Source organism: Choloepus didactylus, chromosome X (assembly GCF_015220235.1).
Source record: "Choloepus didactylus isolate mChoDid1 chromosome X, mChoDid1.pri, whole genome shotgun sequence".
NCBI lineage: Eukaryota > Metazoa > Chordata > Mammalia > Pilosa > Megalonychidae > Choloepus > Choloepus didactylus.
Window position 1 is genome coordinate 142276259 of NC_051334.1, and position 23749 is coordinate 142300007.

Consider the following 23749-nt stretch of genomic DNA (forward strand, 5'->3'; position numbering starts at 1 on the left):
GTGACAGTGTATAATGGACTTATCAGTTATCACAAATCACTGATTCTCTCCAACTATCTAATCTGTGCTTAACCCATCTTTTGAGTTTGTAATTTCAATTGTTTTTCAACACTATAAATTCCATTTTGGACAATTCTCAAGTCTGGCTAGTCATTTCTTATGGAACTTTGTTATTTTACCATTTCTTGATACCCTCTTTTACTTCTTTACATACATTAAACAGTCATTTCAAATTCTCTACCTGATAATTTCTGTATCTGCCATCTTCGCTTTGTAGATCCTGTCCTACAATTTTTCTGCTAACTCTTGCTTAATGATGGCATCTCTTTTTGCAGGGTAGCTTTGTTGTTCCTAGCACAACTATGAAGGTCAGACTGATTTCTCCTCTACCAGTCCCACATTCGTTTACCAGGTAAGAAAAGTGGAACAGAAAAAGCCTCACTTCTGGCAAAAAAACAAAACCATCCTCATTAATCTCGAGCAGATTTCCGCTTACATTTTCCTGATCAGAACTGTCACGTGTCCAACCCTGGCTGCAAGCTTTTAAGCCTCCATAATCGATAAACAAGGGCTCCAAGGATGTGTTTAAAGAAAGAGACGAGAATCTACACACAATAGAGACAGGCAAATGAGCTCCAGGTTCCTGGTGATGGGGTTGATGGCACAAATCATGAGGTTATAGAATCACATTCTGGAGTAAGAGTTATGTAAGAGAACCCAGACCTTGATTTTATACTCCTCTGGCTCTTGTAAGTCCAACATTTAATGGTGACCCTCACTCTCTGAAAGTAAATTTTTGGGAGGGGAGTCCCAATAGCCCTGTGACTGATCTCCAAGTAAACCTCAGTCACTGTGCTGCTGGTATTAAAAAACAGGGTACTTGAAGGCAAGGACCCTGGCTGTAGAACTACCGCTGCATGCCAAGTTCTCCTATAGCTGCCACCTTTAATAACTTGGTATGCAGGGTCTTTGACATACCTTAAAGTAACATAATTAGCCCTTCTTCCCTAGGCTTAAATATGAAGCCAACAAATTAGGAACTTATATATAGATAGATAAGGTTGACACAAAAAGGAAAATTATCTTAATCAAGATTTTTTTTAATCATTATTTTATTGAGATATATTCACATACCACGCAGTCATACAAAACAAATCATACTTTCGATTGTTTACAGTACCATTACATAGTTGTACATTCATCACCTAAATCAATCCCTGACACCTTCATTAGCACATACACAAAAATAACAAGAATAATAATTAGAGTGAAAAAGAGCAATTGAAGTAAAAAAGAACACTGGGTACCTTTGTCTGTTTGTTTCCTTCCCCTATTTTTCTACCCATCCATCCATAAACTAGACAAAGTGGAGCGTGGTCCCCATGGCCCTCCCAATCCCACCGTCACCCCTCACAAGCCACACCCCCACACAACTGTCTTCGAGACCCATGGGCCCTGGGCTGCAGCTCGACAGCCTCAGGCATCCACCACCAGCCACCCCAACTCTCCAGAACCCAAAAAGGGTTGTCCAAAGTGTGCACAAGAGTGCCCTCCAGAGTGACCCCCCGGCTCGCCCTGGAATCTCTCTGCCACCGAAGCCCACTTCACCTCCCTCCACATCCCCCCCCTGGTCAAGAAGATGCCCTCCGTCCCACGATGCCGGGTCTACATTCCTCCCCGGGAGTCATATTCTACGTTGCCAGGGAGATTCACTCCCCTGGGTGTCTGATCCCACATAGGGGGGAGGGCAGTGATTTCACCTTTCAAGTTGGCTTAGCCAGAGAGAGAGGGCCACATCTGAGCAACAAAGAGGCATTCAGGAGGAGACTCTTAGGCACAAAAATAGGGAGGCCTAGCCTCTCCTTTGCAGCAACCGTCTTCCCAAGGGTAAAACTTATGGTAGAGGGCTCAACCCATCAAACCACCAGTCCCCTATGTCTGTGGTCATGTTAGCAACCATGGAGGTGGGTTAGGCGAATACCCCTGCACTCTCCACAGGCTCCTCAAGGGGGCACTACATCTTTTTTTTTTCCTTGTTTTTCTTTCTTTTTTTTTTTTTTTAACTTTCCCTTCTTTTTTAAATCAACTGTATGAAAAAAAAAGTTAAAAAGAAAACAAACATACAATAAAAGAACATTTCAAAGAGACCATAACAAGGGAGTAAGAAAAAGACAACTAACCTAACATAACTGCTTAACTTCTAACATGTTCCTACTTTACCCCAAGAAAGTTACATAATATAGCAACATTTCTGTGAACTTGTTCCTACTATATCCATCAGAATTTAACAGACCATAGTCATTTCTGGGCATCCCCAGAACGTTAAATAGCTTATCTGTTCTTCTTGGATTATTGTTCCCCCTTCCTTAATTGCTCTCTACTGCTAGTTCCCCTACATTCTACATTATAAACCATTTGTTTTACATTTTTCAAAGTTCACATTAGTGGTAGGATATAATATTTCTCTTTTTGTGCCTGGCTTATTTTGCTCAGCATTATGTCTTCAAGGTTCATCCATGTTGTCATATGTTTCACGAGATCGTTCCTTCTTACTGCCGCGTAGTATTCCATCGTGTGTATATACCACATTTTATTTATCCACTCATCTGTTGAAGGACATTTGGGTTGTTTCCATCTCTTGGCAATTGTGAATAATGCTGCTATGAACATTGGCGTGCAGATATCTGTTCGTGTCACTACTTTCCGATCTTCCGGGTATATACCGAGAAGTGCAATCGCTGGATCGAATGGTAGCTCTATATCTAGTTTTCTAAGGAACTGCCAGACTGACTTCCAGAGTGGCTGAACCATTATACAGTCCCACCAACAATGAATAAGAGTTCCAATTTCTCCACATCCCCTCCAGCATTTGTAGTTTCCTGTTTGTTTAATGGCAGCCATTCTAACCGGTGTTAGATGGTATCTCATTATGGTTTTAATTTGCATCTCTCTAATAGCTAGTGAAGCTGAACATTTTTTCATGTGTTTCTTGGCCATTTGTATTTCCTCTTCAGAGAACTGTCTTTTCATATCTTTTGCCCATTTTATAATTGGGCTGTCTGTACTATTGTCATCGAGTTGTAGGATTTCTTTGTATATGCAAGATATCAGTCTTTTGTCAGATACATGGTTTCCAAAAATTTTTTCCCATTGAGTTGGCTGCCTCTTTACCTTTTTGAGAAATTCCTTTGAGGTGCAGAAACTTCTAAGCTTGAGGAGTTCCCATTTATCTATTTTCTCTTTTGTTGCTTGTGCTTTGGGTGTAAAGTCTAGGAAGTGGCCGCCTAATACAAGGTCTTGAAGATGTTTTCCTACATTATCTTCTAGGAGTTTTATGGTACTTTCTTTTATATTGAGATCTTTGGTCCATTTTGGGTTAATTTTTCTGTAGGGGGTGAGGTAGGGGTCCTCTTTCATTCTTTTGGATATGGATATCCAACTCTCCCAGCCCCATTTGTTGAAAAGACCATTATGGCTCAGTTCAGTGACTTTGGGGGCCTTATCAAAGATCAGTCGGCCATAGATCTGAGGGTCTATCTCTGAATTCTCAATTCGATTCCATTGATCTATATGTCTATCTTTGTGCCAGTACCATGCTGTTTTGGCAACTGTGGCTTTATAATAAGCTTCAAAGTCAGGGAGTGTAAGTCCTCCCACTTCGTTTTTCTTTTTTAGAGTGTCTTTAGCAATTCGAGGCATCTTCCCTTTCCAAATAAATTTGATAACTAGCTTTTCCAAGTCTGCAAAGTAGGTTGTTGGAATTTTGATTGGGATTGCATTGAATCTGTAGATGAGTTTGGGTAGAATTGACATCTTAATGACATTTAGCCTTCCTATCCATGAACATGGAATATTTTTCCAACTTTTAAGGTCCCCTTCTATTTCTTTTAGTAGAGTTATGTAGTTTTCTTTGTATAGGTCTTTTACATCTTTGGTTAAGTTTATTCCTTGGTACTTGATTTTTTTAGTTGCTATTGAAAATGGTATCTTTTTCTTGAGTGTCTCTTCAGTTTGTTCATTTCTAGCATATAGAAACATTACTGACTTATGTGCATTAATCTTGTATCCCGCTACTTTGCTAAATTTGTTTATTAGCTCTAGTAGCTGTATCGTCGATTTCTCAGGGTTTTCTAGATATAAGATCATATCATCTGCAAACAATGACAGTTTTACTTCTTCTTTTCCAATTTGGATGCCTTTTATTTCTTTGTCTTGCCGGATTGCCCTGGCTAGCACTTCCAGCACAATGTTGAATAACAGTGGTGACAGCGGGCATCCTTGTCTTGTTCCTGATCTTAGAGGGAAGGCTTTCAGTCTCTCACCATTGAGTACTATGCTGGCTGTGGGTTTTTCATATATGCTCTTTATCATGTTGAGGAAGTTTCCTTCAATTCCTACCTTTTGAAGTGTTTTTATCAAAAAGGGATGTTGGATTTTGTCAAATGCTTTTTCAGCATCTATTGAGATGATCAATTGATTTTTCCCTTTCGAGTTTTTAATGTGTTGTAGTACATTGATTGTTTTTCTTATGTTGAACCATCCTTGCATGCCTGGAATGAACCCCACTTGGTCATGGTGTATGATTTTTTTAATGTGTCTTTGGATTCGATTTGCAAGTATTTTGTTGAGGATTTTTGCATCTATATTCATTAGGGAGATTGGCCGGTAGTTTTCCTTTTTTGTAGCATCTTTGCCTGGTTTTGGTATTAGATTGATGTTAGCTTCATAAAATGAGTTAGGTAGTGTTCCCTTTTCTTCAATGTTTTGAAAGAGTTTGAGTAAGATTGGTGTCAGTTCTTTCTGGAAAGTTTGGTAGAATTCCCCTGTGAAGCCATCTGGCCCTGGGCATTTATTTGTGGGAAGATTTTTGATGACTGATTGGATCTCTTTGCTTGTGATGGGTTGGTTGAGGTCTTCTATTTCTTCTCTGGTCAGTCTAGGTTGTTCATATGTTTCCAGGAAATTGTCCATTTCTTCTACATTGTCCAGTTTGTTGCCATACAGTTGTTCATAGTATCCTCTTATAATTTTTTTAATTTCTTCAGGATCCGCAGTTATGTCACCTTTTTCATTCATTATTTTGTTTATATGGGTCTTCTCTCTTTTTGATTTTGTCAGTCTAGCTAGGGGCTTGTCAATCTTGTTGATCTTCTCAAAGAACCAACTTTTGGTGATATTTATCCTCTCTATTGTTTTTTTGTTCTCTATGTCATTTATTTCTGCTTTAATCCTTGTTATTTCTTTTCTTGTACTTGGTTTAGGATTGGTTTGCTGTTCATTTTCTAGCTTCTTCAGTTGATCCATTAGTTCTTTGATTTTGGCTCTTTCTTCCTTTTTAATATATGCGTTTAGTGCTATAAATTTCCCCCTTAGCACTGCTTTTGCTGCATCCCATAGATTTTGGTATGTTGTGTTCTCATTTTCATTCGTCTCTATATATTTAGCAATTTCTCTTGCTATTTCTTCTTTAACCCACTGATTGTTTAGGAGTGTGTTGTTTAACCTCCAGGTATTTGTGAATTTTCTAAGTCTCCGATGGTTATTGACTTCTAATTGTATTCCATTGTGGTCAGAGAATGTGCTTTGAATAATTTCAATCTTTTTAAACTTATTGAGTCTTGTTTTATGTCCCAGCATATGATCTATTCTGGAGAAAGTTCCGTGAGCACTAGAAAAGTATGTGTATCCTGTTGATTTGGGATGTAATGTCCTGTATATGTCTGTTAAATCTAATTCATTTATCAGATTGTTTAGGTTTTCAATTTCCTTATTGGTCTTCTGTCTGGTTGATCTATCTATAGGAGAGAGTGTTGTGTTGAAGTCTCCCACAATTATTGTGGAAACATCAATTGCTTCCTTTAGTTTTGCCAGTGTTTCTCTCATGTATTTTGTGGCACCTTGATTGGGTGCATAGACATTTACGATTGTTATTTCTTCTTGCTGAATTGCCCCTTTTATTAGTATGTAGTGGCCTTCTTTGTCTCTCAAAACATCCCTGCATTTGAAGTCTATTTTATCTGAGATTAATATTGCTACACCTGCTTTCTTTTGGCTGTAGCTTGCATGAAATATTTTTTTCCATCCTTTCACTTTCAGTTTCTTTGTGTCCCTGTGTCTAAGATGAGTCTCTTGTATGCAACATATTGATGGTTCATTTTTTTTGATCCATTCTGCGAATCTATATCTTTTAATTGGGGAGTTTAATCCATTTACATTCAACGTTATAACCGTGAATGCATTTCTTGAATCGGCCATCTTATCCTTTGGTTTATGTTTGCCATATTTTTCCCTCTCTCTATTAATATCCTTTATTGTACCCATACCGAATCTCTTTAGTACTGAACCTTTCTCCAAGTCTCTCTGTCCTTTCTTTGTTTCTCTGTCTGTAGGGCTCCCTTTAGTATCTCCAGTAGGGCAGGACTCTTGTTAGGAAATTCTCTCAGCATTTGTTTGTCTGTGAGAAATTTAAGCTCTCCCTCAAATTTGAAGGAGAGCTTTGCTGGATAAAGTATTCTTGGCTGGAAATTTTTCTCACTCAGAATTTTAAATATATCATGCCACTGCCTTCTTGCCTCCATGGTGGCTGCTGAGTAGTCACTACTTAGTCTTATGCTGTTTCCTTTGTATATGGTGAATTGCTTTTCTCTTGCTGCTTTCAGAACTTGCTCCTTCTCTTCTGTGTTTGACAGTGTGATCAGTATATGTCTCGGAGTGGGTTTATTTGGATTTATTCTATTTGGAGTTCGCTGAGCATTTATGATTTGTGTATTTATGTTGTTTAGAAGATTTGGGAAGTTTTCCCCAACAATTTCTTTGAATACTCTTCCTAGACCTTTACCCTTTTCTTCCCCTTCTGGGACACCAATGAGTCTTATATTTGGACGTTTCATATTATCTATCATATCCCTGAGGTCCATTTCGATTTTTTCAATTTTTTTCCCCATTCTTTCTTTTATGCTTTCATTTTCCATTCTGTCATCTTCCAGGTCACTGATTCGTTGTTCAACTTCCTCCAGTCTTGTACTATGAGTGTCCAGAGTCTTTTTAATTTGGTCAACAGTTTCTTTAATTTCCATAAGATCATCCATTTTTTTATTTAGTCTTGCAATGTCTTCTTTATGCTCTTCTAGAGTCTTCTTGATTTCCTTCATATCCCGTACTATGGTCTCATTGTTCATCTTTAGTTCTTTGAGTAGCTGCTCTAGGTGCTGTGTCTCTTCTGGTCTTTTGATTTGGGTGCTTGGGCTTGGGTTATCCATATCGTCTGGTTTTTTCATATGCTTTATAATTTTCTGTGGTTTTTGGCCTCGTGGCATTTGCTGAACTTGATAGGGTTCTTTTAGGGTTTGTAGACCTATTGAAGTCCTTATCTCTAATTTATCAGATCTACAGCTTCGTGGAGTACACTTTCTCTAACTAACCAGCAGGTGGCGTCCACGAGCCACCTGTTCTCCACAAGCCAGTTCTCCCCTGCTTAGCCTTTGTGGTGAGTGGGGGAGTGAGTCTTGTGGGGCCCAATTGGTGTACCAAGCTTGCGTGTGTAGTTGGTGTTGCCTGCCCTGTATGTGGGGCGTGTTTCTGGGCAGTCGGGGAGGGGGGGGGTGGCCCTAACAATCAAATCTCCCTGGTGATCCTAGAGTTTTAAAGCTGCTGCAATAGTCTAATCCTTCAGTTCAGTCCTGCCACAGTTTGTCTCTGCCACTGACCCACAAGTCCTTGGTATTGGCGTATGGCTCCTGAGACTTGCAAGTGGGCCCTTCTTCCAGGCTGTGCACCCTGGGTCCTCTGTTGAGGGATGACTGTGCTATGTCACAGGTGAGTGCCGTCCCCCCAGGGCAGTTCTGGGCTGCTGGGCTGTGTAGGGAGGCTCCCAGTCTGCTCAAATGATGGCTGAGTGGGGCTTTGTTAATTCACACTGGTCCACCTTCCCAACTCTGGGACAATCAGCTGAGGTTGCAGTGAAGGCTAATGTCCACGCCCAGTTTTGTGGTGTGTGCCTGTTATTTGAAGCACTTCCGTCACACTGGGTTGTCTGGGGCAGCTCTGGGCTATGGGGCTGGCGATGGGCAGGAGTGTTTCCTGTCCACCAGGATGGTGGCTGTGAGCGGACACCCCCCTTTTCTTGGGAAGTTGTGGTGTTTAGTGAATTTTCTCAGCCACTGGATTATTGCCTTTTGTCTCAGAGCTCTCTTAGTTCTGCTCTTGACTTGACGTGCCCAAATTGAAAGTCTTTGAAGCTTTCTGTATTGGGCTTCTTAGAGTAATTGTTGTAGAAAAAGAAAAAAGGATTTAAAAAAAAAAAAAAAGGGCCCTCCTCAGAGATCTAATGGGTTATTGAAATGCTAATAGACAAAGCAACCAGGGCCATTAAGGAAAGGTCCACAGGGCAGAGAGATCAGCTTTTCTTCGGGATTTGCATATGCGCCTCAAGGCCTGAGCTCCGCCCTTCCCCTTTCTGTGTTCACCAGAACTCCAAAAATCCTCTGCTTTTATTTTGGAGTTTTTCGTGTTGTTTTTTTTTCTATGCCTGTCTCCTCTCTGCTGGGCTGGCTGCTCTCAGATTCTCTGGTGTCTGGTCTCAGTCTATCTATGGTTGGAGTTTGGATCAGTAGAATGAGTTTCCGATAACGGCTGCCACTGCAGTTCTCCCTTCTCCTTCCCGGAGCTGACAGCCCCTCCTCCCATGGGACTGAGCTTGGCAGGGAGGGGCGCGGGTCCCCTGGCCGCAAAAACTTACAGATTTCGCTGATCTCAGCAGTTCGACATTTTCATGAGTGTTGTATGAAGTATGCCCAAAGACAGATTGCTCTGTGGTGTCCAGTCCACGCAGTTCCTGGCTTTCTACCTACTTTCCTGGAGGAGTAACTAAAACATACAGCTCACCAGTCTGCCATCTTGCCCCGCCTCAAGATTTATTTCAATGCCTGAAAACATTCAGACTAATCAAAATGGTACTACTGTAATTTCTTAAATTACATAAATACTTCATATAAAACTTTTGAAAATGTTGATACTCAGATTTTCAAAAGCAATGGCTATTTAAAAAACATAAGGCAACAATAAAATATCAAAGAACTTTCATATAGTTATTAAGACATAATTAGCAGCAAAATAGTCAAACAAAATAAACACTGTGCATGTTTAACTCTGCTTCATAAAAGCACAAATAATTGAGGCATCTTATGTTCAAGCATTTTATTTTTAACTTTAAAATATATTTTTAAAATATTTTTATAAAGAAATGAAAAATGCCACAAACTGGTTTGCCACAAAGTCATACACCATAAAGTAAAATACAACCAACTGAACTTATCCATGTTTCCCCCTAATTGAATGTGACTTTTGATGTTTTTCTATTTACTTTATTCTAACTTATTTATACAGATTAGGGAAAACTGATTTATGATGAGTTGTTATTCATCTTTAAAATGTTCTATAAACTGCCCCTCCTTTCCAACAAATCAGTGCTAAAGAGAACAATGATGCAATGACTGTTTCATTCAGGGGACCAAAGCAATCTGTAACCTTAATTTCCCAAATTTCAATTTCAAATTTTTGCTTACATAAACAAAAAGAACTCAAATAGTCAGAAATCACATAGTTAGCAGGAAGGAAAATGTATGAGATGAAGATTATTTAAGTAGAATTTTATTATTTATGCTTTTCCCCCAAGCTACAGGCATTCCTTAGACTAGCATTGAACATACACAACTATAGAGTTAAGATTTTTCTCAAGCACGTAATTACATGAAAAATAAATAACTTCCAAGCTCTTTCCTAGTTGAACTGGCTCTTAAATATTTTCAGGGGAGGGGAATCCCAAGGATTTTTGTGTTCTTTAAGAAACTGGCATACATTATATGCTCAATTAAATCTTGAAACCTAAAGTTTTTTTTCTCCTAAAAGTGCAATGCAGATACGCACGGCCATCACTGTTCATATAGTGAAAGGATGGAATGGTAAAGATAGAGTCAATCTCTTGTAAATGTACAGTTGTAAGCTAATCTAAATGGAAAAAACAAAATGAAAAACTCGACACTGACAATTGTTTAAAGGAAAAAACTACCACTCAAGAAAAATGTTGAAGAACAAGACTATCTTCTCTTAAAAAGGAGAAAAAAGTGTTATCCAACACAAAAATGAGGATTACAGATTTGAAAAACATTCATTTGTCTTTGTCTTAAAATACAAACAAAAAAAAGTAGTGGAAAGAGGAAGTCAAGACAATTTAGAATTGAGGCAGGTCTATGTGAAAATGGAACAGAGTACAATGATTCCACCTCATGAAGGAAATAACTGAAATGAAATTTCACAAGTCTTCATGTCTATAATAAAATATATTAATGTGAAAAAAAATCAATGCACAATTATCAAAAATACAGAGTCTGGATTTTTCCTCTTAGGTTTATAATAGACTACCAAACCTGTTTAATGCATTTACTTCTACAAGCCTGCTCTGTTTAGCAGCACATGCTATATACAAGTACATACAAACATACTGGTATTTTACCACGAGAAATCATATATCTCATCTCAAACTAGTGATATGCCCTTCACCCACACTTACATATGCTTTATTTTCATAAGAAACCTAAGACCTCTCTAAGTAGTGCATTTTAGAAAGCTTTGAAAGAGTTTTTAACATATAACAAAAAAGAATCTTGATTTTTAAATGAAATCTTTTTAGTACTGTGGCATGATGGATTTAACAGCTGAAGCATAAATATAGTAATTACATTGCACTGTTTAAACTAATTCACAGGTATAGGAAAATTATTGAATTTTAAAATATAGCCAACATGAGACTGAGTAGTTATGAGCAGTGAAATACAAATACTAGAAAACAGTGAATGAATAAATAAGATGATTTATCAGCAGTGGCCATTCATTATTTTGCTTTTAGGAACCTGGAAAAAATTGTCTTCTTTAAGTTTCAAATGTTCCGGTAATTCTAGTTGTTTCTTAGCTTCCTCAATATCATCTTGAATTGCTGAAATAAGTGACTCTAAAGAATCAAAGTTCTTTTCTGGTCTGATGTAGCCAACAATGGCCACATTGAGCATTTCCCCATAGACGTCCTCTTTGAAGGTATGTATAATGTGAGTTTTCGTATTCTTGTAGTATGGGTTCCATCCTATGCTCACCACCATCTTATGGACATCTCCACTTCCAACACTGGCCCAACCATAATAAATGCCGGTGGATATATCAGCTGGAAGATTATCTACTACTTGCTCAGGAAAGTTAGCAGTGGGGATGCCCAGCTGCTTGGAGCTGCGACCGAAGCCCCGCACCACTTGGCCGCGGCAGAAGTAGGGCAGGTGTCTCATGACACCACCCGTTTGCGGCGCGGGGTCCGGGCCAGTCTGCGCTTCCGGCGGGGTCGCCATCTAGGCGGTGCCCGGACCCTCCCGGACCAACCGGAGGGCATGGTAGGGAGTTCGGCCGGTCCGCCCGGCGCACAACCGGCCGGTTGGCTCCGACGATGCGCAGCGGGGTGCCTCTCACCTTTGATCCAACAGATGCTACCGGCAGCCTGGGAGGTTGCCTCTCAGCCGATGTGAAAGCTTTTTTCTTCTGTTTGCCAGAATGTTTTGCAAAACTATTTTATTTATTAAATAATTTTGGGGTTGTTATAAAAGAATATTTAGACTATCACAAACTATGTAAAATATTTTATACGGTTAATATTTAAATGGTCATAAAAGTATACAGAAAGAGAAAAAATAAATCATATATAAACACTGAACACTTTGACATATTTCTTTTAAACCTTTTTTCTCTAACTCTAGGTGTGAGTGTAGTTATATATATAATTTACTTTCTGGAAGCTAAAGTTTTACATATAATATGTTATAAAATTGGGTTTCATTCTTTTTTAATGATAAATATAATAATTTCAAGAGCAAAAATCAAATATTGTTTGGCAGAAAAGAGGAATAAAGGGGTAAGGCCTGAGTCAATATAAAAACATAAAAAAAATCCTACAAGCAATAAATACTGTTATTGGCTGGCAAATGCCAGTTACTGATTGTAGTAAGAATGTTTTCCTAGAAAAAAGCAAGAGAATTAGTGGAAAGAGATTTTCAAATAACAAGAAACATTAATATAAAATCTGAAGACTTAGAAGAAAATGAAAAAAAACTCTTTGAGTGCTCTATTAGAAGATTTGAACGAATGGAGAGAACTCAAACTTAGGCAAAGGATGGTGGGCAGGGCAGCTGGAATGGGAAGACATGACAACAAAATCACCCAAGAGCCAGCCTCATCACAGATCTACCTCACGTTTACAATGCAGGGACTCTTTGAGCCCCTGGGCATGCCATTATATACAGTAATTCATTGAGAATAAAACAAGTGTGGTGAAAGCTATAGCAGGGTGAGCCAAGGGACAGTCGGAACACTGAGGAGAGCCCTATAATCTAGGTGGTCAGGTATGGTTTCTCAGAGGGGGTGATGTGTGGGTTGTAGGGCTATTTTTATCCTCAGCAACTGGGAACTACATGAAAAGGAGTACCAATCAATGTGAAACCTACTTACCTCACCATTGCAGTCAGAAAGCCCCGAGCGGAAGGTTCAAGAGGGCTCAGAGGAATATTGAGTGGCTGGAAGAAGAAATGAAGTTGTGAGGTACACAACTAGGTAAATGGACATTGAGGACAATATTTTGTGTGAAATAAGCCAGAAATGAAAAGACAGACATTATAATGCCTTACTAATATGGACTAACTATAATGGGCAAACTCTGAGAATTGAATCTGAGAGTATAGGTTATCAGGGGAAGGCTTATTTTAATGGTTCCTAGATTGTAAGCTCTTATAGCAGTTGCCTCTATTCCTGAGTTGTAATGGTTATTTCTAGATTCTGAGATGCTGAGCTCTTGCGTATAACCTGGTCAGTCCCTTGAACTTCAGGTATCTGTGTGACACCTGAGACTCAGACCTAGAGTAATGCTGAATCTCAGCATTACCCCATACAGCAAATATTAAAGAAGCTGAAAAGGTATCAGACTTCAATTAGAGATATGAATAAAATGGCTTTGGTTAGAACTAAGGTAAGTCAGACTAAAGGGTAGAGGATGATATTGACTGTATTTTAAAACTTCAACTTCTGTGTGAGACCAAAGGTAGAGGTGTTTATTTGGGGAAAATCTTTATTTTCTGTAGTATGCTATATAATTTAACTTTATTCAAATGCCATAATTACATGGAACCTTGAATAGGGAGTGAGATCTCGTTTGTTTGTACAGGTTAGTGTGAAGCCCTGATACATCCCAGAGTAATTTGGGCAGAGGATAAAGAAGTATTTGCAAAGCCCCCTTGAGGGACTGGGAAAAATGTGGAAATATTAAATTTACCCATCTGGGGAATTCCTTGTATTCTCACAGACATTGGTGACTACCAAGTTAGGAGGCTGAGCCCTCAATCTTGGAGCTTGCCCTTCTGAAGCCTGTTACTTCAAAGTGGAGGCTAAGCCTCCTTATAATTGTGCCTAAGAGTCACCCCCAGAGAACCACTTTTGTTGCTCAGATGTGGCCTCTCTCTCTAAGCCAACTTAGTGGGTGGACTCACTGCCCTCCCCTCCTATGTGGAACATGACTCCCAGGGATGCAAATCTCCCTGGCAATGTGGGACATGACTCTGGGGGATGAATCTGAACCTGGATTGTGGTATTGAGAAAGCCTTCTTGACCAAAAGGGGGAAGAGAAATGAAACAAAGTAAAATTTCAGGGGCCAAGAGATTTCAAATGGAGTCAAGAGGTCATTCTAGAGGTTATTCTTATTCATTATATAGATATCCCTTTTTAGTTTTAGTGTATTAGAATAGCTAGAAGGAAATACCTGAAACTGTTGAACTGCAACCCAGTAGCCTTGTTTCTTGAAGACAGGTGTATAACTATATAGCTTATATGGTGTGACTGTGTGATTGTAGAAAACCTTGTGGCTCACACTCCCTTTATCCAGTGTATGGAAGATGAGTAGAAAAATGGGGACAAAAAAGGAAATGAATAATGGGGGGATGGGTTGTTTTGTGCGTTCTTTTTTACTTTTTTTAAATTTATTTTTGGAGTAAAGAAAATACTCAAAAATTGACTGTGGTGATGAATGCACAACTATGTGATGATACTGTGAACAACTAATTGTACACTTTGGATGATTTTATGGTATGTGACTATATCTCAAAAAAATAGCAAGAAAAAAAAAAAACTAGGCAAAAAACAAAAAACAAAAACAAAGAGGCCTCAGAGGAGCACAATGTTTTCAAGTCCAGATACTTGAGCAGATGTGAAGAGGTCTCCACCTCAACTGGATCTCAGGAACCACCCCCCCAAAACTGTCAACCTCCCCAGTATCACTGACCTAACCTGTTGATATGACAAAGCTGAGTTTATTGCTTACCTTAGTAAGGGAGGACACCGCCTGACAAAGTTTTGAACCGCTGGTGGTGGAGGGAAGGTCAGAAATGAAATTTTAGTTTAGGGGGGATCTTTCAATGTGGGGACTTGATTAGGACTGAGTGAGAATCATGACACAACAGTTCAGTATTGATGGAAGCAGCAAGGGGAGGATTTTGAGGGATTCAAAGAATCTTAGGACTCAAAGTATTAATGCTTTCCATTATTAGAGTCAATGGGTCTTTGAGGGAGGAAGTTCCTGTAATGAAAATCAAACCATTTGCTTAGACCGGGAAGTCCTGGAAATGTAAAATGCTAATGAAGACAGTGGAAAATCCATGTTTATGTAGATTGAGGTGCAGATTTGGTGCTCAGTGTCCAGGCTGAGTGTGAGGATAGATGGTTTTAGTACCCATTCTTATGAATAATTCACCTTAGGTGTGTGTTTATTTTGTGGTGTCAAAATCCCTTTCTTTCACTGAATTCCCGAGGAAAGATGACACCTACCCTTAGATGCTTTCTTTTTTTTTTTTTGTTACCTAATATAGCAACATTTCTGTGAACTTGTTCCTACTATATTAGATGCTTTCTAAACCTTGATAAACAAATTAAATTGCTAGCTTTAATCAGCCGGCTAAATCCTTTAGGTGGATTGTTTTATTTACTTCTCACAAACACCTTGTGAAGTGGGCATAATCATTATCTCTATTTTACAGAGGAGGAAATTGGGGCTCAGAACTATTCACAGTCACTCAACTGCAAAGACAAACACATTTTTTCAGGGACATCAACAAAGCCACATTGAGCGGAAGTGGCAACAGTGGGGTAATTTATGTCCAGTTAGTGGGGAAGGGAGCTGGGATCCAAGTTCAAAATAATCATTTAGCCATTCCGTCCTTTTTGGGGCCCTTTGGGAAGAAGGCGGGAGAGGGTGGAAGCCCAAGGCCTCCACTTACTCCAGTTCGGGCCTTGGTCTGTGCCCTTCTGCCTCGCCGCGCCTGCCCAGACGTCAACGGCGCAGCCATTTCTGCTGTAGGAGACTCCACCTCTGCCTCCGCGGGCCCTGCAGACCGGAAGCTGCCTGCCCGCCTACCCAAGGGCCGGCCCCGCCTATACCCACCTCACCCGCTTCACCCGCTTCACCCGTTTCCGGATACTAGGGGGCATTGCGGAACAATCGCCTTTCCCGGTTGGCGTCCATGTGACCGGGGCACTGCGCGCAGGGACGTGAGGGTCGCCAGCTGCAACCCGGGACGAGACCAAAAGGAGGGAGAGGTGACGTGCTGCCGAGCCAGCTCAGGCTGCCTTCCTTCCTCTTCCGCCTTCTCCTTTTATTTAGCATTGGCCACAGGGTGGGGCTGTAGCGGCGAAAGCGACTGAAGTCTGGGCGCACTTCTCTGAAATCTCCCGGGGCGACCCTTACGGCAGCCGCGTGAGTTTCCCGGGCACCAGGAGGCCCCGGGAGGAGACGCCTCGCCTTGACATTGTGGCAGTTTTTTGCCCTTTTCGCAATGCAAACAAAGGAGGGACTTCGTCCCAGCCTTTCCACGGTCTTGGAGAAGTGCTGTGTACATCCCGTTGCACCTCCCCACCTCTGTTTGATGTGCTTTTCTCTGGAGCACCCCACGGGAGTGGGCCTAGGGGGTAGAGTTTGTGTCTCTTGGCTGATTTGGCAGGGCATTCCTTTCCCAATAAGCATTGGCCAAGTTGTCAAAAAAAAAAAAAAAAAAAAAATCAATGTTTCCATGTATACGCAGTGACACCTGTTCTCTTGGTTGTGAGAAAGCCTTGAGAGTTCGGAAGTGAACTTGTTGCCTGACTGCAATTTATTGCGGGAGCTGGGGCCCTAGGCACACTCAGACTTAAGCTGGCAGGGAGATAAAAATACTTTATGGAAGTGTACTTTACATACCATAAAATTCACCCATTTAAAGTATACAGTTCAATTATTTTTAGTAAATTTATAGAGTTGTGCAACCATCACCACAATCCAGTTTTAGAATATTTAGAACATTTCCATTACTCCCCCAATTCCCTTAAGCCTGTTTGCAGTCTTTTCCCTCCTCCCGCCTTTGACCCAAGGCAAACACTTATCTGCTCAACAGTTAGGAACAGTAAGACATATATACATTTTAAAGGAGTGGCTGAGGAGTTGTTTTCCTCATTGGTAGCATAATATCATATAACTTCAATAAGCCAGAACCCAATTGCAACTGTCAATTAAAAGGAATGTTATTTTCATTCAAATTTTTAACAAAAAGCCAAATCACAGTCATGCAGCATGGTATGGAACAGAGGTTGCAAACTATGACCTGCATGCTGAGCTAAGAATCTTTTCTCAAGTGAATATTTGCAGTCAGTTTGATGATAGGGAACACAAAGTTTGAACTCCAAGTAAGCAAAATGTTACTCTTCTATGATATGTTTTTCATTAGTTAACGTGTATTACAAAAACTTGTAGTCAATTACTATTATTAAATTTTGAATTTCATCAATAAAAACTTGTGAAAATTTGTTTTCACTCTTGTTATATAAGTAATTGACACAATATTCACAATTTTGCTTCTTGGTCCATAAAGCCCAAATTATTTACTATCTGACCCTTCACAGAAATGGTTGCCAACTCCTGGTATAGTCAAATAAACAGGAATCAAAAGCAATTGCCATGTTCTTGCTGTGATCTTGGGCAAGTCACTTCACTTCTCTGGTTTTTATTTTCATCATCTATAAAATGAAGGGTGATGGGTAGATAAGATAAACTCGAGAGTGAATCCTTCCTATCCCCTATTTTTGAGTACTTAATTATACAAATATTTATTGAGCTACTGCTATGTACCAATAACTGTTAACAGGCATTGGGGATACAGAAGGTGGTACAATTCCTGTCCTGAAAAAGGATACCATTCTAAATGAAAAAAGACTTAAGATGCAATATGTGGTTTGGGATTGGATCCTGAGTTGCACAAAATAGCTTTATAGAACATTTGGGGGAAAATTACAGAAATTTGAATATGGATGGGTATTAGATGAAACGAAAACATGGAAAAGTGGAGATCATTAACTGAAAAAGCAGTTATAAAGCACAGTGTGATATCCTTTTAGCTAGAAAATGCATATATGTATTATATATACTTAGGAAAAGATCTGGAAAGAGATACTAACCTGTTAACAGTGGTAGTTTTGGGATGGGGAAATTACTTATTTTTTTCTTTATTTAAAACTTAAAAAAAATTTTTGTGGTAATATATACACATTACACATATAAAACATATAATTTCCCATTTTAATCATTTTAAGTGTACAATTCAGTAATATTAATTACTTTTGCAGTGTTATGCTACCTTCACCACCATCCATTACCAAAACTTTTACATCACCCCAAACAGAAACTCTGTACCCATTAAACAATAACTCCCTATTTCACCCTTGTCCTCTAGCCCTTGGTAACCTCTAATCTACTTTCTGTCCCTTTGAATTTGCATATTCTAGATATTTCGTGTAGGTGGATCATACAATATTTGTCCTTTTGTGTCTGTGTCTGACTTATTTCACTCAACATAATGATTTCAGGGTTCTTCTATGCTGTAGCATAGATCAGAACTTCATTCCTTTTTATGGCTGAATAATAGTCCATTGTTTGTATATACCACATTTTGTCCAATCAGCTGTTGATGGACACTTGTGTTGCCTACACTTTTTGGCTATTGTGAATAATGTTGCTATGAACATTGGTGTACAGGTATCTGAGTTCTTGTTTTCAATTATTTTGGGCTATTATTTTTGTTTTCTAATTTTTTACAATGACCCTACACTGCTTTTGTAAATATAAAATATTATTTCTAATTAAAAAAATAGTCTCCGCCCTCATGGAGCTTACATGTCAGTACCTCTTCTAAGTCTTAATACTGCCAAACCTGTCTGTTTTTCTAGGGGAACACATGAAGGAATCAAGTGTACTCTCTCAATCTCTTTGTTTTTTCAAGTAACAAAGGATTAAGATGCTCTGTCTGAAATAGCTGCAGAATGTAAACTGATGCTGCTGCCATTTCCCTTGGAGTTTTATTGGTAAGTAGGGCTTTTTTTTTATACCCAGAGCTTTAGAATGGGGTGGGATTTTGTAGGGTGTTTAGCAGATAAAAAGAAGAATCAGAGAGGCAAATGTGGGCATTGCCCATTTAAGCACTGTTCAGGGGGAAGGGACCCTGCCTGAAAACATGCCCAGTCTGGTACTGGAGGTAGGTGTATCTCTGTTGCATTGATAAATACATCAAGCTACCAAAGCCTGATGTGATTAAAGCATTTTGAATCATGTAACTCCTCTTATTCTTATTCTCATCCACAGTTTGGCAAACTGTGTCCTGTGGGCCAAATTTAGCCTACCATCTCTTTTTGTAAATTAAGTTTTATTGGAACATAGCCATATTTATTTGTTTACATGTTGTCTAACAAACATGTTTGTTTCATGTTACACCTTACAACGGCAGAGTTAAGTAGTTGCAACAGACACTGTATATGGCTCAAGAATCCTAAAATATTTACCATCTGACCCTTTACAGAAAAGGTTTGCCAACCACTGTTCTAGGCTTACCAGAAAATTGTTTTTGTAGGCATGCCTGCAGGGAGAGAATGCCCACTTCACAGTTATATTAACAAATTGATATTCTGATTTATAAACGTCATTCTCACCTGAGCTGTATTAGCATGTATCAGGAGTCCCAATTTCAGGTGTCTCTAGGTCACTTACAAGATTGGATTTCTTATTTTGCAAAGCTGAGGTGATGGCCAGACCACAGAAAAACAGAAAACTCATCAAGTTAAATGATACCTTGTGAGCTTTATTAACGGCTAGCTTGTTGGTGTTACATTAATCTAGCTAAGAGCTACTTAGGCTTCAAATTCAGTTTAAGTGCCACCTCCTCCCAGAAGCCTCCTCTGACTGCTTATCCTGATTTCACTGCCCTGCCTCAGTGCTCCCACAGCACCCTTAGTATGTGAAAGAAGGGAGCCGACTCCGTCTCTGTATTCATGCAAAAGAAAACTTTATTCTACTCTTTCCTACAGGTTTTTATAGCATACAAGGTAGTCTCCTATGTGACTGTTTTCATGTATTTCAGGGAGGGTGCATTTTTTCTAAAGCCATAAGGTGTGATTGCATGTCTTTGATCTCAAGGGACAATCTCTTAGGGGCTAGTCGGGAGACAGCAGGAGCAGGAGACAGGAACACGGAAGGAGCCCGGCTATGTCTTTATCTAAATTGGTGCCTGCCTTCAGGCACTCAAAGCTTTGGCCTTCTCCCAGCCTGGTGCCTGCCTTCAGGCACTCAATGCTTAGGAGGCGGCCCCCCTGTATAACCTGTCAAGCCAGGGAACCTTCCGTGTCTCCACATTAGTAAACCTCTATTATAACACTTAACACATTGCCCAATACCAGTGATCTAGTATTCAGATCTTGGTTTTAAAATACCAATCACCAAGTAAAAGTTACTGGGGCTCCTTGGAGAAATGGCTGATTCCAGGGCTGGGGCAGGAAATATAAGATGAGCCTGGAATGTTTTCTGCCAGAAAATAAGAAAGTGCTCATGAAATAATGGGGACTTGTTGGAAGGATATAGGAGCCTAATGAAAGGGCTCCCAATGGTCAAATCTAGGACAATCCAAGCAAAATTCAATAATGATAGTAATGGATTAATACCTGTAGAATAAAATAAGAATCCATGAGTCCATACTAATATAAATAAATGATTGAATAAATATAGTAAATAAATAAGGGAGAAGGAAAAGGATTTGCTTACAGTAGAATTCCAATTAATAAAGACAGAAGGAATAATGGAAATAGAAAACTGCCATTTGGTAATCACCAGAGTAATAATTGTTTCAAGTAAGAATCATTAAAGGATGCTAAAATTAGTAGGCAAAAGTATGATGAGAAACAGGATATTTATATTGTCTCAAAGTATCTTCCCACAAAATATTTATTAATTAGAAAGGATATAATAGTCACTTTACCCTGCGAAAACCTGGCAAACACCACCTTAATGATCAAAGTTAACATTACTAGTAAATGGAACAAACTGACATCATGTGCCTCTTGATATGATTCACTGAAGACACAACATCATGTCTTGCCCAAAACACATAACCTGAATTTGGTCATGATGAACCATCAGACAAACCCAAAACAGACAGACTTTCTACAGAATAACCAGTCAGTATCTTTCAAAAATATCATGGTTGCAAAAGACAAAAAAAACAATACTGAGGAACTGTTCCAGATTCAAGGAGACTTAGGATTCATATGTGATCCAGGACCAGAAAAAGGACATTATTGGGGCAATTGGAAAAAATTGAATATGGTCTATAGATTATATTATAGTATTGCATGAATGTCAATTTCTTGATATATAATACTGTACTATGGTTATGTAAGATGTTAACATTTGGGGAATCAGGGTGAAGGGTATATGGGAATTCTCTGTGCTATTTTTGCAACTTTCTTTGTAAGTCTGAGAAGATTTCAAAATGAAAAGTTAAAAATAAAACATGAGTTATTTACCCCCCCCGAAAATAACCCTATGTGAATCGACTGGTGGTGCAGTGTGGCTTAGAAAGGGACCATTTAGGAGGCTGCTGCACTAGCCCAGGGGAGAGATGATGGTGGCTTGGTCTAGGGTGATGGCAGTGGAGATGGAGAGGGGTGGATGGATATTCAGGATGCATTTTGGCATCTCCATGGGAGGGACATTGCACAGGAGGGAATGGAAGGGGGAACAATCTAATTTAAAAAGGGGGTTCTCTGGCATTACCCTCAGGTAAAATGTAGACCAGAATAGGCCGTGCATGTCTGATAAATTACTTCATTAGCTGTTATGGGCTCAAAATCCTCTATCATGTAAGCTGGACTATTTATTATGAAATTTGTGTTTTCTTTTTTGTTGCCAATGTTTTTTAGTGATGTTCCTCTTATCTAAGGGAAAACAAGGAAATGGGCTTCCTTTGGTTCCCTCCTGTGTTTGTCTCTGCCAAGGACTTTTCTCTTGAGAATCCTTTTTTGCTCTTCTCAAGGAGGAGTTTGGGTTCTGCATTGAGTCACCCAAATTGTCACCTTTATAGAGCCCCACTGGTCTGCTTGGTTTCCCACATGATGGGCCCTTCCCAACAATTCGGTCTTTACCTGGAATGCTCTCTCTCTTATTACAATCCCGTCTATCTTTCAAGGCTCAGCTTAAGAACCATTCCCTCAGAGATGTCTTTCTGAATTTATTCAGTCTAAAGCAATCTCTCTTTCCTGAGTAAGTCATAGCTCTTAGTTTATTCCTCTTATTTGGCCCACATTCTCTCATTCAGTCATACTAATTGATTTTTGCTTTTTTTGTAATCATGACTTACATCCTCTACCCAATTTTCAATTTCTTAAGGGCAGATACATATGTTGTTCAACTTCAAATGAGTTATATATTTTTCCTCTCCATCAAATTCCAAAGATACTCAACAGTAAAATAAGTTGATAAGCTTCCCCATGTACTTCAGGCCTTATCTTTAGTTTCCTTTCGTTCTATTCTGGACTTTTCCTGTGGAATAGAGTCACTTCTTTTGTCCCAAATGATCTCCTTTGTAATTTAAACCTTGGGCCTGTTCCTAAGACTTTCTTTTCCTTTGCACGGATGGAGTTGCTCCCACCAGGGGGCGTTCTTTACTATATGTAGGTCAATTTCCTTTTCTTTAATAGGCAAAAGAAAGGAGACTTCAGATAAAAGGTCAGTGCATTTTAACCAGCACTAGCCTGCTACTCAAATGCCATTTCACTTGTTATATTGTGTTTTCGTATGATTCTAGCCCATTGGGAAGAGGATTTCCCTCCTTCCCACTGTACTTTATTTGTTCAATCTACAGGTATATATTGAGCATGTACTTTTTGTCAGGTACTGTTGTGGGTGCTGAGGATTCATCAGATAACCAAATATACAAAGCTCCTGAACACATGGAGCTCATCTAGGCAGCTGGCAATAAGTGAGATACGTAAATGATATATATAGTATATTAGATAGGGATAAGTGCCAAAGAGAAGAAAAAATGCAGAGCCTTGAGGCCATTATAAGGACTTTGTCTTTTATTCTGAGTAAGATGGGAAGCACTTCAAGAATTCTTAGCAGAGGAGTGATATGATCTGACACATTTTAGAAGGATCACTCTGGTTGTTTTATGGAGAATAAACTATAAGGGGGCAAGCTTGGTACAGGATAGGAACATTGGTATTGGGGAGAAGTTGTCAGATTTGGGTATATTTTGAAGGTAGAGTCAACTGGATTTGCTGACACATCAGATGTGGGATGGGAGAGAAACAGGAATCAAGGAAATCAGGGCCACTGTGTTGCATAGCACCAATAGAATTGAATAAAATAAGACTGGTGCTCCCTGGCATTGTGCAGCACAACATCTGTGTCCAAGATGATGCCAAGCCTAATGAAGGATGGAGTTGCCACTAACTGCAAAGGAGAAGATTGTGATAGGAATGGGTTTGGGAGGTGATATCATAAGTTCAGTTTTGGATACGATGAATTTGAGATGCCAATTAGATATCTAAGTGGAGATGTTGAGTAAACTATGGGATTTATAAGCCTGGAGTTCAGAGGAGTGATGTGGGCTGGGAATAAAATTTTTTTAAAAGCATTTTTATTTAGATATATTCACAAACCATAGAATCCATCCAAAGTGTACAAGCAATGGCTTTTAGTAGAATCACAGAGTTGTGCATTCATCACCACAATCAATTTTAGAACATATATATTATGCCAAAAAGAAAAACCCCATACCCCTTAGCTGTCACCTCTCAATCCCTCTATGCTTCTCAAGCCTTACATAACCACTAATCTAATTGTCTCTTTAGATTTATTTATATTTACATTTTATACAAATGGAATCATACCATATGTAGTACTTTGTATTTGGGTTCTTTCACTTAGCATAATATTTTTAAAAATTATTGTTATGATTATTTTTTAGAGAAGTTGTAGGTTTACTTAAAAGTCATATAAAAAATACAACGTTCCCATATACCCCCCTACTGTTGACACTTTGCATTGGTGTGGTACCTTTGCTACAATTGGTGAGTAATATTAAAATATTACTCTTAACTATAGTCCATTGTTTGCATTAGGTGTATTTTTTCCCATTTCCACTATATTATTAATACTTTGTAATAGTGACATACATTTGGCATAATTAATGAAAAACCATTCTTAAATTTGTACTATTAACCACAGTCAGTGTCCACAACAAGGTTCACTGTGTTATACAGTCCCATATTTCATCCTCTAACATTCCTTCTAGTAACATACATGACCCAAAACTTCCTCTT

At 39.2% G+C, this 23749-nt stretch overlaps 2 protein-coding genes across 2 annotated transcripts in view; one reads left to right on the forward strand and one right to left on the reverse strand.

Annotated features, from left to right (window-relative positions):
* Nucleotides 1-10418: 10418 nt before the first annotated feature.
* On the reverse strand, nt 10419-11822 carry LOC119523615 (riboflavin kinase-like). Its single transcript, XM_037822424.1, has one exon. The coding sequence runs from the start codon at nt 11388-11390 to the stop codon at nt 10872-10874; it is 519 nt and encodes a 172-aa protein (XP_037678352.1). The 5' UTR covers nt 11391-11822; the 3' UTR covers nt 10419-10871.
* Nucleotides 11823-15520: 3698 nt separating this feature from the next.
* Nucleotides 15521-23749, forward strand: part of LOC119523310 (60S ribosome subunit biogenesis protein NIP7 homolog) — a 167834-nt gene continuing 159605 nt past the window's right edge. The window contains exons 1-2 of the mRNA XM_037822076.1: nt 15521-15827; nt 18326-18460. The gene's annotated coding sequence lies outside the window, so the exon portion shown is untranslated. The remainder of the gene's footprint in view (nt 15828-18325; nt 18461-23749) is intronic.

Excerpts from the sequence above, each read along its gene's own strand:
- LOC119523615 (XM_037822424.1), bottom strand. The coding sequence starts at position 11,390 with ATGGCGACCCCGCCGGAAGCGCAGACTGGCCCGGACCCCGCGCCGCAA.